This window comes from Sinocyclocheilus anshuiensis, unplaced genomic scaffold (assembly GCF_001515605.1).
Source record: "Sinocyclocheilus anshuiensis isolate Anshui unplaced genomic scaffold, SAMN03320099.WGS_v1.1 scaffold702, whole genome shotgun sequence".
NCBI lineage: Eukaryota > Metazoa > Chordata > Actinopteri > Cypriniformes > Cyprinidae > Sinocyclocheilus > Sinocyclocheilus anshuiensis.
The window spans coordinates 542,056-559,732 of record NW_015548184.1 but is presented as its reverse complement, the minus strand read 5'-3'; the positions used below and the strand labels follow the sequence as shown (position 1 = coordinate 559,732).

The 17,677-nt window shown below is 35.0% G+C and overlaps 1 protein-coding gene across 1 annotated transcript in view; it reads left to right on the top strand.

Annotated features, from left to right (window-relative positions):
* The first annotated feature begins 665 nt into the window (after positions 1-665).
* Positions 666-17,677, top strand: part of LOC107704831 (maestro heat-like repeat-containing protein family member 1) — a 35,887-nt gene continuing 18,875 nt past the window's right edge. The window contains exons 1-19 of the mRNA XM_016507855.1: positions 666-890; positions 1,655-1,755; positions 5,218-5,363; positions 6,729-6,860; positions 7,384-7,546; positions 7,902-8,000; positions 8,402-8,553; positions 9,003-9,143; positions 9,420-9,512; positions 10,160-10,238; positions 11,000-11,113; positions 11,273-11,346; positions 13,038-13,160; positions 13,508-13,606; positions 15,145-15,289; positions 15,754-15,797; positions 16,620-16,761; positions 17,228-17,280; positions 17,487-17,594. Of these exons, the coding sequence (XP_016363341.1) occupies positions 1,725-1,755; positions 5,218-5,363; positions 6,729-6,860; positions 7,384-7,546; positions 7,902-8,000; positions 8,402-8,553; positions 9,003-9,143; positions 9,420-9,512; positions 10,160-10,238; positions 11,000-11,113; positions 11,273-11,346; positions 13,038-13,160; positions 13,508-13,606; positions 15,145-15,289; positions 15,754-15,797; positions 16,620-16,761; positions 17,228-17,280; positions 17,487-17,594 (1,938 nt within the window). The 5' untranslated portion in view covers positions 666-890; positions 1,655-1,724. The remainder of the gene's footprint in view (positions 891-1,654; positions 1,756-5,217; positions 5,364-6,728; positions 6,861-7,383; positions 7,547-7,901; positions 8,001-8,401; positions 8,554-9,002; positions 9,144-9,419; positions 9,513-10,159; positions 10,239-10,999; positions 11,114-11,272; positions 11,347-13,037; positions 13,161-13,507; positions 13,607-15,144; positions 15,290-15,753; positions 15,798-16,619; positions 16,762-17,227; positions 17,281-17,486; positions 17,595-17,677) is intronic.

The window sequence follows — 17,677 nt, the reverse complement described above, 5'->3', positions numbered from 1 at the left end:
ATAGTAATATATTCTGTGAAAATGTGAAAATGCAAATCAGGCAGTCATGTGTCTATACAGTGGTTCTTTTTGACCTCCCCGTTTGTCCAACACAATATTTAAACATATCAACATTTATAATATTTCTGGCATTTTTGCTGTAGCTGCTTGTTTTTAAACGTGTTATTATTGTTGTTATTCATAACAGAAACCAACATTGTTGATATATTAAATTAATTGGCTACAATTAATCTTTTTTTTTTTTTAGATTACAAAAATGTCAAGAATTGCATGTTCTTCATTAAGAACAATATTAAATAAATTATTATGGGGCTGGATATAAATCTGAATTTAGATTAGAGTTTTATAATAATAATAATAATAATTTATTTACACTGGAAGTTTGCTGAGGTCCCACAGTGGGGGACGACTAGGTCTACAAAAGAAGTTAAATCTGTTGGTCTTGTCTTGTTCTAATGGAACTAAAGAAAATATACATTAATAAACATTAAATTATACACACACACACACACACACACACACACACACACATATATATATATCCGTCCCAAATTGTACGCCACATATGAATAATTAAGTAGGTCGATTTGCATACTGTTCGTCTTTGTTGGTGTTTGGAGGACTGCGTGACAGACCACGCCCACTCTGATGCGTTCCTCCTCAGCAAAAGCACGTGATTAGGCGTGTTCACTTATGGTACAATGTAGCGTCTATGAGACCATCAACCTCAGCCGAATAATCAATTATACGGTCACGTTCAGGATCAGAACCACTTATTGGATTGACATCAGGCCCTTCGCTGACTAGTAACTGCTTGATGCATCTGAGAAAAGGGAAGTCGAGTGAATAGCCTGAGGGCGAGCGAGCCAAACAGACAGACGAGGGGAAAGGTAAGATTGACATATTGTGCATCTTTAGATATTTGACGTTGTTGTAAAATCATATTAACCGTTTGTATTCGTATTGCAGTCGCCTTGACCGCATATAAGCTAACGCAAGTGTAATGCAAACGCTGTCATAGTAGTTTATAATAGGTCGCTGTGGCTTTGAGGAAGTTGACATTGAACCTGAAATACCAACGACTATGGAAGTGACCTACAATGTTAGTTGAACAATGAGAACAAAAAAAAAAAGTGTCAATATCTCGATACGTCCCGTTTTCAGTGCATGTTACATGGTTATGCTTTATCTGTGCCATATTGCCTAATCACATGGAACGCTGTGTCGGGCTGCGTCTCAAAACCTATTGAGCTGTCTACCTAGACAACATATTTAGGAATCAGAGGTGCAGTTGCATATGTTGCCCACATTGTTGTTGTCTGTCTAGGCCGCTGGCTGGGTTTACATACTATGTGTAGTTTGAGATACTTTCTATGACTGGTACTGATATGTACAACACGTTTTATATTTTTGACAATGATAATTAATTAGAATTAGAATACAACAATTAAATATGAATTATTATGAATAGTTATACTACTATGATGTTGATTATAACTCTAAAAATACTAATAACAAGCCTTAATGCTGTTGAATAAATTATAATTGTGTAAAAGACAACATTTTTAAGCAAAAATTTGGTGCCTGATATTTGAGTAATAGTGGTCAAACTGATTATTGGTTCATCTCTGATGTTGCTGGTTTATATCTTTAGGGTGGGCTCTTTTTAGGGATACTGGACCACCAGATGCATTCCTAATAGCATCTCTGCTGCTAGCCTCATTATGGGCGTTATAGAGGAGACTGACGTAGAGCGTGAGTAACACTCTTATCCACTTTGCACACTACTTCATGTCAAGGAATCTAATTTTAGTCCACACACCTACACACAAGCACCTGTGAACAGGATCTTGTGACACTGCATGTGTAGAGCAGAGTTATAATGTCCTGAATGATTTTTTGTGTTAAACATTGCCTTGGTTTTCATCTCCAGTGTCTCAATGCGTAAAGCCACACTGGTTACTTGTAGTGCATTTGGCTGCTGACCAAAACAGGCCAGCTATACATAGAGGTTATGGCAGGGCGATGTAGTTGAAAATATATCTTTGTGTTTTTCAGCCTTTTGACTATTCAATATACAGCTCCACATTTGTGTATTTCTTCTGAAAGTGGGCAAAAAAAAGTGTCTTTTTTTAATTAGAGGAACTATAATTTTAGGCAAACAATAAATGTTGACAAGTAGATTCAAAATGATGAATGCACTGTAATTAAGAGCTACGACAGTAGAACATTTTAAAAATGTAATAAACACAAGAAAGAACACAATGTAGTCGTCATCATTTACATCCACCAATTTAAACATGCATAGTTATAGGAAACGGAATTGTCGAATTAAAAATGTACTACATTCATCACAATATATGTTGCTTCATTTCATATTACCAGCAGATTTCTTGATAATCCACTGCTGTTCAAAGGTTTGGGATTTTTAATGTTTTTGAAAAAAAAAGTATCTTATGCTCTGCATTTATTTAATAAAAATTACACTAAAAACAGTAAATAAAAAATATTATTAGAATTTAAATGAACTGTTTTCTATTTTAATAATTAAAAAAATATATAATTTATTCCTGTGATGGCAAAGCTGAATTTTCTCTGTTACTCCAGTCAAATGTTACATGAGCCTTCTGAAATCATTCTAATGTACTGATTATGAAAACAGTTATTCTGCTTAATATTTTGTGGAAACTGTGACACATTTTTTTTTTCAAGGTTCTTTGGTGGATAGAAAGTTCAAAAGAACAATATTTATTTGCAATAGAAATGTTTTGTAAAATACATGTTTTTTACTCCCACTTTTGATCAATTTTGTTCATTCCTACCAAATAAAAGTATAAATATCTTTTAAAATATAAAAAAAATTAATAACTCCAAACTTTTAAATATTAGTGTATTTAATGTATATTAATCAATATTTGCCTGGATATATACCTGTACATGTCTTTATTAATATCAAACTCTTTTATGAAGTGAAATCACTTAAAGAGTTATTTAGTATAATTTTGCCAGAAAAAGTTTTTGAATTTGTATCATATGTTAATGTAATAAAATCTTGTGTAATATAACTTTGTTTGCTGGTTTTTATTGTATTTGTTATATCTGTATTTTCTAAATTAGTTTTTGCCATGAAAATAGCCTAAGATGCTGACATGGCTTAAAATAAAAATATACTACTACTACTTTATTAATATCTCTTGTTGATACCGAAAGGGCATATTTAGGTGCAAAACAAAAGCACCTGTTTTTCATTTAAAATGGGCTCCCCCATGAATCTAGTCACACTGAACAGAGTCATGGGTTTTTCTTATCCCATTAGTGTCTTTCAACACTGTTCTTTAGGTTGGATCTGAAGCTAATTGCCCAATGAATACGTTTAGGCAACTCGTTTACTCAGTGCGCTGTAGGTAGATTAGAATAATCTAATCAGATGGGTCTGTATGTGGAGATTAAGTGTGGTTAAAATGTCCAGATGTTGCAAAGTCTGTCTTAAGATATTCTGCATTGCAGATCTTCCTCCTTACGTTGTACTGTCTGTATTGTGAGTTTAGGGGCAGGAGTGAGTCATATGCATCAATCATGTCCTCAGTGCAAAGCTGGTCTTTTGAGAAACAGACACAGTATCAAAACAATAGGAAAGCTGTTCTTGTATACATTGCTGTCCAAAAGTTTGGGGTCAGTAAGATTTTCTTGTAAAGATATTAATACATCTATTCAGCAAGAATGCAGTCATTAAATCAAAAGTAATTTTTTTTACTTTTAAAATGTTTAAAGATGTCTGGGTCATTCCGTGTCAACTAAACCAGAGGTCCCCGGCTAAAATTTTTGATTTTGCTAATATTTATTCTGAAGAAAGATAAACATGTATAGTGATGAAAGCCAAAATATTAAATGTCATAGATGAATATTTACTGAGTAATCCACTATTTTGTAGAGGGGGGTCAAAATGGCAATTTTCACCTGAGATTCCGAGCCAAATTACAGGGGGTACAAATGACTTAAGAAAGATGGCAGCATCATAATGTTGCATTTACTCAGAGATTGGTAGGTCTATTAGTAAAATCTGTTGAATTTAGCAATCTTTGTTGCGTTATGTGCCAATGGTGACCATTCAGAAATGGAGAAAGGGCACTTTTCAAGTTTTTCTCCAAAGTTTGCAGGCCTGTAACTCAAAAAGTATTAAAGATATCTTAATGCCTTTTTAGATATTGGGTCTTAACAAACTTCTCTTTGGGCATCTTCATTTTTAAGGCTCTATATGGTTCAGTTCCAGAGATAATGGAATTTCAATATGGCTCCAGGAGTAAATTGATAAATTGTACATATTTTCAGTGGTCAAAAACCAAATGTGGGTCACTTTGCAAAAATTTGATCATTCTTTTCTTTTAAAGAGGAATGTCTGAAGAACAAATAATGTTGAAACTAGAAATGCATCTCGTTTTCTTCTGTCAAAACAACTGCATTGAACATACCTGTCTGAGTGCCATAAGTATTCTTTGGAGAAAGAAGCCCTTTAAACTTTGGAGAAAAACTTGAAAAGTGCTCTTTCCCCATTTTTGAATGGTCACCATTGGCACATAATGCAACAAAGATTGCTAAATTCAACAGATTTTACTAATAGACCTACCAATCTCTGAGTAAAAGCAACATTATGATGCTGCCATCTTTCTTTAGTCAATTTTACCCCCCTTTAATTTGGCTCTAAATCTCAGGTGAAAATTGCCATTTTGACCCCCCTCTACAAAATAGTGTATTACTCAGTAAATATTCATCCACGGCATTTAATATTTTGGCTTTCATCACTATACATGTTTATCTTTCTTCAGAATAAATATGGAGACCTCTGGTTGAGTTGACACGGAATGACCCTTCTATTTGACATACATGCTGTTTTTTGAACTTTCATTCAACAGAGAATCCTGCACAAACTGTATCTGTTTCAACAAAAATATCAGGTAGCACAACTGTTTTCAACATGGATAATAAGAAATATTTCTTAAGCAAATCAGCATATCAGAATGATTTCTGAAGGATCAAGTGACACTGAAGACTGGAGTAATGGCTGTTGAAAATTCAGCTTTGCCATCACAGGAATAAATTACATTTTAAATATATATATATTAAAATAGAAAATATGTACCAGTACACACACATCAGCAATTCATACCTATATCCATCATGTTCTGTTCATAAATTCATGTGTTTGTTTTATCCAATCAGAGGTGACCCTGGCTCTTTTGGATGCTGCCAATGACAGGGACCCAGTGGTGCAGGAACAGGTCAGGAAGTCCATCTTGACACTGGGGAACCAGCAGCCTGATAAAGTCCTGTCCATGTGCCAGGACTACCTGCTCAAACATCCCAAGGTCAGCCAAAGCGTTTCCTTAAAATATCAACATGTTTTGAGAAGGTTTTTCAAGGTTTTGTATGTGCTTTCCTCTAATGGTTATGTAGATTATTGCTGAATGTCATGGATTTTATATGGCCTTTATGATATGAAAAGCATCAAATGTTAGAAGACATCATGAAATTCTTGTCTCTTTAGATTTAGATATACTAAAGTTTGGTTGAACTTGAAATTTATACGTTTACTCAGCAAGGATGCATTAAATTGATCAAAAGTGACAATAACGATGTTCTAAAAGATTTCTGTTTCCATAAATATAGCCCGCACAACTGTTTTCAACATTGATAATAATAAGAAATAATCTTGAGCGCTGTTTGCTTTGCCATCACAGCAATACATTTTAAAAATACATTTTTAAAAACAATTTAAAAAAAGCATGCAATATTAAAATGAAAGAACAGTTTAAATTGTAAAATTATTGTAATTATTAAATTAAATTTTGAAAGATTTCAAAAGTATTTTAAATTTTAATATTTCACAATATATATTTTTTTACTGTATTTAATCAAACAAATTCTGCCTTGGTGAGAATAAGAGACATTTTTCAAAAACATAAAAAAACCTTTGAACTTTGGTAGGGTAATTGATGTCAACCGTTTAATACAATGTTATACAAATTTATAGACTAACAATGTCTTTAAATCAAGTAACTTTTCTATGCTAGTCTATTATAAGAAAGTAAATTTCTTGAGCAGATGTTTGTAATAATGGCTGGGCTGTTATTATATTCAAGTGCACTTAACAGTATGTTCCTGACTGAGTTTGTTGGCCTGCTAACAAGGAAGCAGAAGCAGTGTTTCAGTCTTCATGCTAATGTCCCCAAGCATGTGTTGTTTCTGAAACGTTTGTGTTGTAATTCAGCAAGTCACATTAAGTAGTTTTATGCTTTATTTCATGTTATGCAAACATGTGATTCCTTTGTTTGTATGGAGATTTTCCTTCTCAGAGGTCAAAATTTCCTATTTCCTAGGCTATTTCCCTAAACAGAAAGGAAAAGAAGATAATTTAGTGCATGTTTCTTTAAAAAGGAAACGCATCAATCTCATCTGTAATAAACCTCTTATCAGTAACCAGAGCTCTTCCTTTTATTGATTTGTAATGCCTAGTGTTGCAGGGGAAAACCACTGCTCACAGACAGGACTGTTTCTGTGATTTGTGCCTCTGATTTGGCTGAAGTTTGTTTTAATAGTCGACCTACTTTATAAAATTTGAATATAGGATGAGCCTGTGATAAATTTCGAATTATGGTTATCATGTCTTTCATAGTGTATTTCTGTAGTACCCGTGCATGAGTTTACTTGCAGGTTATCTTTGTCCTCTGTAGCTGGTGGTCGGGCACAGAGTGGTGATCTTGCAAACCATTGAATTGGTGGTGAAGAGCAGGATTGATGACATCAGTTACCCCAAGATCAAGAGTGTCATACAGCTAGCATCAGATGAGATGACGAAATCAAAGGTGGGACAGCAGACTTACACCACTGTTCTGAAGTTTGGGGTCAGTAAGGTTAATACTTCATATAGGAATGATCATGAAGCATCATGTGATGCTTAAGACTGGAGTAATGGTGGCTGCTGAAAATTCAGCTTTGCCATTCCAGGAATACATTCTAAATATATAGGGAAAACATTATTTTAAATTATAATAATATTTCACAATATTACTGTTTTCATTGTAACTTTGATGAAACTAAAGCAGACTTTGGAGAATGGAGTGTATGAGACTTAAAAAAAAAAATCTTACTGACCACAAATGTTTGAACAGTTCCATTAAAACTATAAAGAACAGGTTTTGTTTTGAGTCTTTTTCTTTTAAATTACATTTTGGAAAATAGTTATGTGACATCTGGAAAAGTTTAGTAGCACAAAGCATTACTTTTCTTAGTTTTTTATTGTTTGTGTATTTAATATACTACACAAATTGTACAGTGATGATTTTTGTATTTAAACGTACAGTAAAACGAATTATCCACTCTGTATAGGAGGTTGTCCCAGAATGGCAGCAAGCAGCTAGTAATATTCTGGTTGCTGTGGGAAACAAATATATTAATGACATCATGGAGGAGATACTCCACAAGTTCCAGCCGGGAGTTTTGCCTCACTTTTTTGTGGTCCAAACACTAGCCAATCTCTCTGACTCAAATGGTACGTATCTTTAATCAAAACTCCTGAAATTAATTCAGAGCTTTCTCTAGTTATGCCTTTATGTATGCATAAAATTGGACTCTAATTTTATTTAATGTTAATTTAATAAATTTTAAATACACGTTTTAACTTTATGAAATGAAATGGAAGTTACAGTTACAGACTTGCTGCAACCTTTGATGTTAGATCATGCTTTGTGCATTTGACAGTTGATCATTATTGTTTCTGTTCCTCATTTCACTGAACTTTAGGGAAATTACATTAATAATGAAATAAAAGGGCTTTGTTTAAGCCCTGTGTTCTTTTTTTGGTTAAGTTTTTGACCTGTTTTGATATGTTTGACCTCTACCCACAGTATACGGTATGGTGCCTTTTCTCAATGCTATAATGGGGACCATGTTACCCATGCTGGGCATGACCAAACAAGACAACATGAAATGGGTCTTCTCGTCCGGTAAGTTCAGTTATAGATCTGCGTAAAGTGGTAAATATTCTGCATCAGCTAAATGAATGATTTTTAAGAAATAAAGTCACTTATGCTCTCTTAGGCCCCCATTTATTTGATCAGATAATCAATTTTAATGTATTTTAAAATTTAATTTATTCCTTTGATGGCAAGGCTGAATTTTCAGCAGCCATTACTCTAGTCTTCATTGTCACATGATCCTTCAGAAATATAATTTTTTTGACAACGTAAAACCTTTCTGTCACTTTTTATCATTGTAATAAATCGTTGCTGAGTAATAGTTTCTTTAAAAAATGACTGTATATTGTCTTTTACTTACATGAAATGCTTTGATTAGTGTTAAATGTTTGTAGTGATGTGGCTTCTCCTCTCTTAACGTTTCCTCTCAGCTCTCTGCCACTTCAGCGAGAGCATTCTAGAATACCTGGCCAACCTGGACAAAGCTCCGGACCCCACTGTGCGTAAGGACACCTTCTCTAGTGAGATTTACTCAGCCTATGACATCCTGTTCAACAGCTGGATCCAGAGCAGAGAGTCCAAGGTACATTTAATGAGACGAAGCACACATCCAATTACAGCTAACTCACTTTGAGCCTAAAGAGGGACACGAACGTGCGCCAACTGAGTTCAGTTCAGTTTTCTTTGGAATTGAAGCAGGGAAAAAAAAACCCATGTGAGCTTGTGAACTGAATCTACTTCTTTTAGAGAGGTAGATTTATTTGTAAATGCTGAAGATTGGATTGTATTTAGTAATTTCGCCTTTACACATTACATTATTGCAGCCGGAAAAGATTAAAAATCATATGTTCTATTTAAAATACTTATTGGTCACTAATCATTCAAGATTCAGAAATAATTTTTGAAAATTTTCTGTCTGTTTTTTCTTTCTGTTTCTGTTATTATCTTTTTCAGTTTGTTTGTTCATTTGCTCTAGTGGGAATGTGGATTCATGTATGCGTTGAAACTATTCTCTTGTGTGTCATTCTGCAGCTGCGTCTGACTGTTGCAGAGGCTCTTGGGTCAATGAGTCACCTAATGGCACATGATAAACTGGAAGAACAGCTTCCCAAACTCCTTCCCACTATACTGGGCCTCTACAAGAAGAATTCAGAACACTACATCATCAGCAAGGTAAGGCCCTCCTCACCATTTCACAATTACAGGAAATGTTTGGTGGAAGTTAATAGGTCAACCAGTTATTCAGTCCAAGTTCACATGCTTTTTCCCCCACTCTGGACTGTTTCCATATTGTGTTCAGTAAAGACATGGAAATGTGTAATTGTTTTTGCATTATTTAAGCAGCCTGCTGTGACTTTCATAGTCAGATCAGATTTTATGACCAATATATGAGAAAATCCAAGACTCTGTGCTGCCTAATGTAGTCGAATTCTGTTTGTGTTTGTTTAGAGCTTGTGTCAGATCCTGGAGGCCTCTGTGAATATGGGCAGCAGAGTGCTGGAAACACAGATTGATGGTCTCTTAGTCGCTCTGCACCAGCAGGTCAGTGTTTCTTTCACTCGCTATTTATGTGCACCACTTTTTCGTATTCATAAGTCATCATGACAAAATGTTTTGCAGACTTCTTCTACATCCCCTGCACAACTTCTTGTAATCATGTTTTCATTTTGGTGGAACAGTTTTTAAGTTGCCTAACAGTGTTTCATTTTGGTGGAACAGTTTTTAAGTTGCCTAACACTGTTTCATTTTGGTGGAACAGGTTTTAAGTTGCCTAACAGTGTTACACAGAGTTACACAGCCTAGGGCCGTTTAACGGTTTAACATAGTAGGGATTATTCACAAAAAAATCAGATTAGAACAGTTGTTTATTAACTGTTTACTTTCAACCATTCATTTTGCAGTTTGAGCATTTTTATTAAAATTAGTTATTTCCTTTCGAAATTAACAGCTTTTCATTTAGATTATTTAATTGCATTCATACCTTATCACTGCTTTTTTCCTTTGAAATTCCAGTTTTCTCAGTTATTAGATACTAATTTGTATTTCTGGACAGCTGTCAGTTACTAAAACAAATAAAGCACATATAAATCCTGTGTTTTTTATTTTATAAACTTAAAATAACTTATTTTGAGTTGACAGAGTTTTCAGGTCCTCATTGTCAATAGATTTATATTAATTTTTCCTTCCAGATATGCTCACCTATGGATTTCAGCAACCCTCCAACTGTGAAAAATCACAACGAGGTCCTGCGATGCTTTACTATTCTTGGTGGGTCTTGGTTAAACCCTTTTCTTAATTTTAAGGTGCATGCAATTGTAAACATCTGATTGAAATCTATTGTCTGGACTAGCCATGTGGACATGAACTCAAGCAAATGTTGTATTCTCAGTCAGCTGACTACTGTAGCAATATCGTTGTGTCATGTGCTGATGGAGTCTGAGCTGAGATTAAGTTAAAGTGTCAGACCAGCAGGCTCCTCCAATCAGTGAGATGATATCATACAGTTGTGTGCTCGGTGCTGATTTGAGGTGACACACACCAGCTGGATCGCACTCCTCTTGCTTTTGTGTTTTATCAAGCAAATGCAAGGAGTCCAGGAGCTGTTAAAGTGTTTTCTGTGTGTGTGTGTCTATCATGAAGTTATAATCATGACATGAGCGGGTGTTTCAACTGTGAAAAGATTTGGTGTTAGTGCTAGACTACAAATGCATAAAAATATATGAATTAGAACAATGACTCCTTAAATATAATACAATTAATTAGTTATTTTTTTAACAATTTACCCAGGTTTTTAACCAATTAATGTTCAACTGTTGAGAGCTGCTGGTCTAGGTAATGTAGCTGCCTTTATATGGGCTATTTAAACAATGGATCATTTACCAGGCATTAAAACCAGACACCATTGACTAATGTATGCATTCATACACAGATCTTGGTGGTTCATTTACTGGCACAGAACACTGTCAAAGCCTTTATCGGTAACTAAGGGTAAACTTTTCACTTCTATATTTTGCTGTTTTTGGCCCCAGCTAACACGTTCCCGGACCGTCTGATGGTGTTTGTTCTCCAGAGGTTGGAGAACAGTAACGAAAGGAACAGAATGGGCTCGCTGGCTGTTCTCAGACACCTCATCAACTCATCCAGTGAGTTTTAAACATGTAATCAAATACGTCAATGATTTCTTCCTCAGCCAGACACTCTTATCCAGATTGTCATACCTGGCTATGAAAAGATCAGAATGTTTTGCTGCCATTGTAATTTTAAAGATCTGTATTTTTAAAACTCTGCTCTGTCTGTTCAAGCCTCCATTATGGAAACTAAGAGGCTCCTAATTCTAGCCAGCATCAGGCAACCTCTGGCTGACCACAGTAATAAGGTACATAAATATATCCTCTCTATGTGATAAGTGACAAAATATGGGTGTTTCATCAACTTTGGGCACTTTTTGTCATGCAGACCTTTAGAAAATAAACTCCCTTAAAATACATTTTTCACAATTTTACTAGTTTATTTAATTTGTCTACTAAAATGTCCAACAGTGAATGTACATGCATCATAGGAGGATTTGACATTGGCTATGTTTCCATTCAAAGTTGTGAATTTAACTTATGCACAAAATTAGAATATTGTATAAAACCTTTGCAAATAAAGAACTGTTTCCATCCCATGTCTTCAAAAAAAACAAAAAACAAATAGTCACTTTCTGGGAAACTGATGCAAAGTATCAGTAATATAAATGAAAGATGCTGCAACTGGGGAAGCCTGTGGCTCTTTATTCCTACATAATAAATTATTTGTGCCAGACGAAACGCAATAACAAACAATGTTCCGGTTCTTGATGTTTGGGAATGCAATTGTGTGAGACAATTCAAGATTCAAGATTCAAGATTTTTATTTGTCACATACATGGTTATATAGGGAATATATGACCAGCAGTGAAATGTAAGTCAGGTCCGCTCCATGGACAGTGCAGTTATTAAAGAATACAAACACAAGAAAATTATATATAAATATAGGTATGGAAAAAGTAAGATAAAAAATAAGAATAAAATAAAATGCGCAGGACAGTATACTGTAGGCTTAATAAATATTTAGATGAGCAGGAATGTACAAGAGAAGAATGTGCAAACAGGTTGTACAGGGTAGTAACAAAGCAGCAATAGAGGTAAAAAGTAAATAAATAAAATATTACAGAAATTGCTGTGTGCAAGTGACAATGTCTGTATATTAAGTGTCATACTGATAATTAAGTGAAGTCATGTTGGTGTTAAGAGACTGAGTTTGAGTTAAGGAGCCTGATGGCCTGGGGGAAGAAGCTCCTCCTAAGTCTCTCGGTTTTTGCCATCAGGCTACGGAAGCGCTTACCAGATGGCAGCAAAATGAAAAGACAGTTATGGGAGGTGATTACTAAATAATTTTGATGATGGAAAAATAAGTGGATGGAAACATAACTATTAACATTAACATTTATTCTGCAGTGTCATTGTCACCACAGCTCAAGTTATGTATTGTGTTTGATAGGATTATGTGGTGTAAATTAGGCCTAATACAATTAAATTCACACTTGCATAACACAAGTCACATTCACATCTTGATTTTTCTTGGTTTTCTTCACACATCACATGTATAATCTTAAGTGTTCTTCACTGACACCTGGGTAATCAAGTACACTAATATATATGTTTGTCATTTGGTGTTGGACAGTTTGAACAATTGCTTGAGACAATTGAAAATGACAACTGTGTTACATTTTTGCACTAAAAACTCATTATTTTTGCAGAATAGATATTTGTTTTCACTCTTTGTTGATTATTTTATTATCTTAAAATAGTTTATGGTGAAAGTCAGGCAAGTGTAAACCGATAAAATATATGCAAAAAATTGTGTTTTATGTTTTCAAGTGTTTAAAAGTTTTAATATGACATTCAACCTCTGGTACATATAAGTACCGAAAGTTATATAAATATATGTGATCTATTTTTTGTTTTCATGTAAAACTCATACTGGTGTCATACTGCTCATTTTGAGTGCTCAGAAAGGTTTCAATGATAGTATTTGCCTGTGCAGGTGAAGAAGAGAGTGGTGCAGGTGATCAGTGCTATGGCTCATCATGGTTACCTAGAGCTAGAGGGAGGAGACCTGCTTGTCCGTTTCATCATCCAGCACTGCGCTCTACCAGACAATTACCATGTACAAACAACCGTTACTCACTAACACATTTCTTATCTTACTCCTGATCAGCAGTGTCACATGACTGTAGCTGCAAATCAACTTCCTGCTCGCTGAAGTTCCAAATCTCCTTGCTTGATTTCCCATGCATTGCATTGCAAGATTGTCTATAGTCGATTTGTTTAATATCAATTCAGCTTTTTTCATTCAGTTCTTAGTCCATGTTGAGCAACATTTCAGTGCATACCTCAGTTTTTGAATATTTACATTAGTTCGTTAGCTTTGCACTGTTATTGGCTTTAGCCCAGCCCTAGTTATGCTAGGTTGTGTGATACAATACAGCTAATAAATTGTTAATATTCACACAGCGACCTCCAGACCCAGAGGAAGTGACTAATGAGGCTCTGCGTAGCATGTGTGATAACACATTGCATCTTTTCACTACCACAGTGGGCCGCCTGACTGATGTGAGTATACAGATAAGTACAAACAAGCGTACACCTTCCTCATCTTGATGCTTGAAGTCATGGTTCATCTTTCAAAATGTGCAGTGCTCACCTTTGTTCTGTTTAATTCTGTTGTGCAGCATTATGATTGACCGTAATTGCATGTCATTTATCAAGTGAACTTGTAGTTAAAACCATGGTTTTGATATACTAATCTCAGTTTAACCATGGTATTTGTAGTAATCAATCCACCAAAAATCCATGGTTACCACACTTTCACTATAATAAAACCATGGTTAATTTTTGTAAGGGTATTAGGGAGAACATCAGTGTCTGTAGTGGTGACAGTCCTGCTGCCACTAAATCAGACACATGCACATCTGCAATGCGTCTTATTATCCTAAAGACAACTCAGTGAAACTCTTACATAGTGAGAGATGGGCTTTGCAGTCATTCAGCACAGTCCATCATCTTCACAGCCAAAGTCAGCAGCCCCAGCCCGGCATTGCCGCTTGTAAGAGAGAGTGTCTAGAGAAATATTAGATCTTTTTTCCTGTGAGCCTCCCAACATCAACATCAGGCTATTGACAGGGATCTCTCCTCAGCAGACAGACGAAGACAGTTTATGTGCCGATGAGACTCTCCATTCCCTCCGCCAAAACACATTCGAATGATAACCAGGAAAATGTCAGGAGATGTATATAGCCAGACTATATTTAGACTTTTGTTGTGTCTATCTTGTTAACATGTTGTTTTAAAGCACTGAGTTTGGACTTTTATGAGATTTATTGTGAATATGGATTTATGGTTTGTGGGATTTATTCAGTTTAATTCACATTTATTTGTATAGCGCTTTTTTCAATACAAATCGTTGCAAAGCAGCTTCACAGAAAATGAAAGTTTCTACATTACATTTAGGAGTAGTTCATATCTATCTATCTATCTATCTATCTATCTATCTAATCTATACACACATGTATAAATATTTATATAGACTATAAAATATTTTTAAATAAACAATGTAAGACCTCAAGGAAAATGTTGAACAAAATTCCACTATAAAAAATAATTTAAACTAAGACTAAAAATGCTACTGAAAAAAAAACTGTATTAGTTAACAGTAACTTCACTTACTATACACAGTGAAAATGTAATAAAACTGTAATAATTTAGGTAAAATACTGTTCAATTTGCAGTTTTTGCAAGTGAATAAGGAAAGTCGTCATATAATTGTGAAAAAAAGTGAAAAAAACCCCCGTAAATTGACATTCCCAGAATTCCCTGTGTCACACTTGACATTTGATGGTTTTTATTCATTAAAATAACTGTCTGTCTGTCTTATTTTTTTTCTTATCAGTACATTAGGGTTTTATGTTACATTTTGCACTGTTTAATTAATGTTTATTGCTATTAATTATGTTTATTTTAGTGTAATAATTGTGGCCCTGATGGGAGGTATTAATACTTTGTCTTAAATTGTCCAAGACTACCTCTATGTATGGCTTTGGTTTACTTCATATAATTACTGTACATCTGAAATGATGTTATTTCCTGTGTAGGTTCTGTGGCCGATGTTGCTTTGCTACCTGACCCCAAATCAGTATGCCAATGCTACTACCCCGTTGTGCAAGAGTTTAATTCTGCTGGCCAACAAGAAACAAACAGCACAAGAACCCAACTTCATCATCGACTTCAATGCACAAGGTGTGGACACACACACATGATGTCACTGATGAGCCTAGACTCAGACTAAGAGCTTTTCCACTGTCTGACCTAAAGACACCCTGGAATCACACTTTCTGTCTTTTTGGCAGTGTGGCAAATCCAGCAGCAGTTATTAAACCCTTTTTTCCATTGTTGGCCTGAAACTAAATTGCACTTGCAGACGTTTTGTTTTCATTGCAAGACATTTGCCTGTTGAGTCTGTTTCTAATTAGTCAAATGAAAAGTGGTATTTATCAACTGAATAAAGTTTTTGGGGCAGAGGCTAATTGTTTCTTACGCTGACAGTGATTAAATTTAACTCTAGTAGGACACATAAGTCCCAGGTTCAGTGATTATTTATTCGTTAATTGTAATGCTTTTGGATCATGGGTTACACTAATGGGTTACCCTTGTCTGCCCTCCCCCTCTCTCTGTCTTACTCTGTTTCTTCCTTCTTCCCGCAGGCTCTAGTCTTCCCTCACAATATATCCTGATGATAAGGCTCTTGGTAAGTGTCAAATTCCCACCGTTTTTTTAAATTAGATTGTTCTCAGTTTCAGCTGGGCAATGAGTAAGGTAAAGAGTAAATAAATTATTTTTGTATAATTACCGGTGGATATTTCACTGTTCCCTATTACAAGATACCAGTGCTACTTTCATATACTAATGTTCAAAAGTTTGAGGTCAGTATTTATTTGCAAAGAAATGGGGATAGTTGACCTAAAAATGTTGTCATCATTTACTCACCCTCGTGTCGTTCTAAACCTGTATGAGATTCTTTATGTTGTACATAAAAGAAGATATTTTGAAGAATGCTGGTAATCAAACAGGTGATGGTCCCCATTGACTTCCATAGTATTTTTTTCCCTACTATGGAAAGTCAATGGGGACCAATAACGTTTTGTTCTTCAAAATGTCTTCTTTTGTGTTCAACATAAGAACGACATGCGAGTGAGTAAATGATGACAAAATTTTCGTTTTTGGGTGAAATCGGTCAAAAGTGACAGCTTTTTGATCAAATAAATGCATCTTTGTGAGCATAAGAAATCATTTAAAAAATCCTACCAACTCTAAACTATTTCTAAACACATGATATTCCTAAACACAAATATTGATTTCAAGCTAACAGTATCCATTTAGTTGTGTTTTTTTAGTCTAGATTTTAGTCTGCTGCAATTTTATTTATTCTTTTGTCATCCATTCGTTAAAGACAAATATTTTTTTTAATCTCTGTTTCTCCTCATGCACTCTTTTTTGAATCATGATGTCATTTAGTCTATGCTTAGTGCAGACCTTAAAACTTCTAAAATGAATGTTACATTTTCCTCAGGTGAATGCTGCGTTCCCTTTTCGATGCAGGGGACATGGTGCTCCCTCTCTAAGTCTGCTCCACACTATCAGCACTAACATTCACCCTAAAGCCGAGCCTCTGTGGGAAAACGAGATTCCAAAGCTGGTCAATTATCTTGAAGGTTTGTTAAAATATACAACAGTGATGTAGTGGATTAGGTACAGAGCTTTTCTTCATAAGGCTACCAGAACACGCCACCTATTGGTCAGCTCTGTCTAATTTAACCTGCTGTGAGATTTCAATGAAGTAGGTAAATTTACTGACATAAAAGGACTTGTTACCTTATTTAGTCTAGTAACTGATACTTTACAGGTTCTCTAGACTCACTCTGTCAGTTTTTAGTCGAACGAGAGCTCATCTGCTATGATGAGGTCCTTAGAGACTCACAAGACGACCAGATGTTTCCAAGATGCAGCCAAAGTCATTTTTAAATATGAAAAATCATATTTCACATTCAACGACTCTTCCAAGATAGTTACACGGTATAGCTTTAAAAAGTTATATCGGGTATCCCATTATCTTTGACTTTTTCCAGAGTGTGGTTTGAATGCATCTCTGACTGAATTTTGTCTCTGTCTTTTAACCAGAATCAACAGAAGATTCTCTGGATAAAAAGAAATGGGAAGAAACTTTACTTCAGGTCTGTAGTAATTTGTATGAATTAATAATGGCTGTTGAAAAGAGAGGCTTGTGTTATTAAAAATGGGGAAATTAGGAAATCTATAGGAATAAATCATATCTATATCTAGAAGAATAAGTGAAAGTTAAGCATTGACCAGTTGCAAACGTCCTAATGGCCGAAGTTAATGGTGTTTAATCAGACATTGCTTTCTGATTGTGATCAAGCTCCTGTCTAAAACTCTGGCAACCACTGATGACAGCCAGTGGACTGGTCAGCTTGCAGTAGAAGCCACACGATACCTTCCTACCTACAACAACGCTCTGGAGGAGAAGGTCAGTTTGGAAATCCATCTGTGCCTTTTCATATTATAAACCAGGTTTATTATTAGTTCAGAAAAGGAACTTTCTAAGTCCGA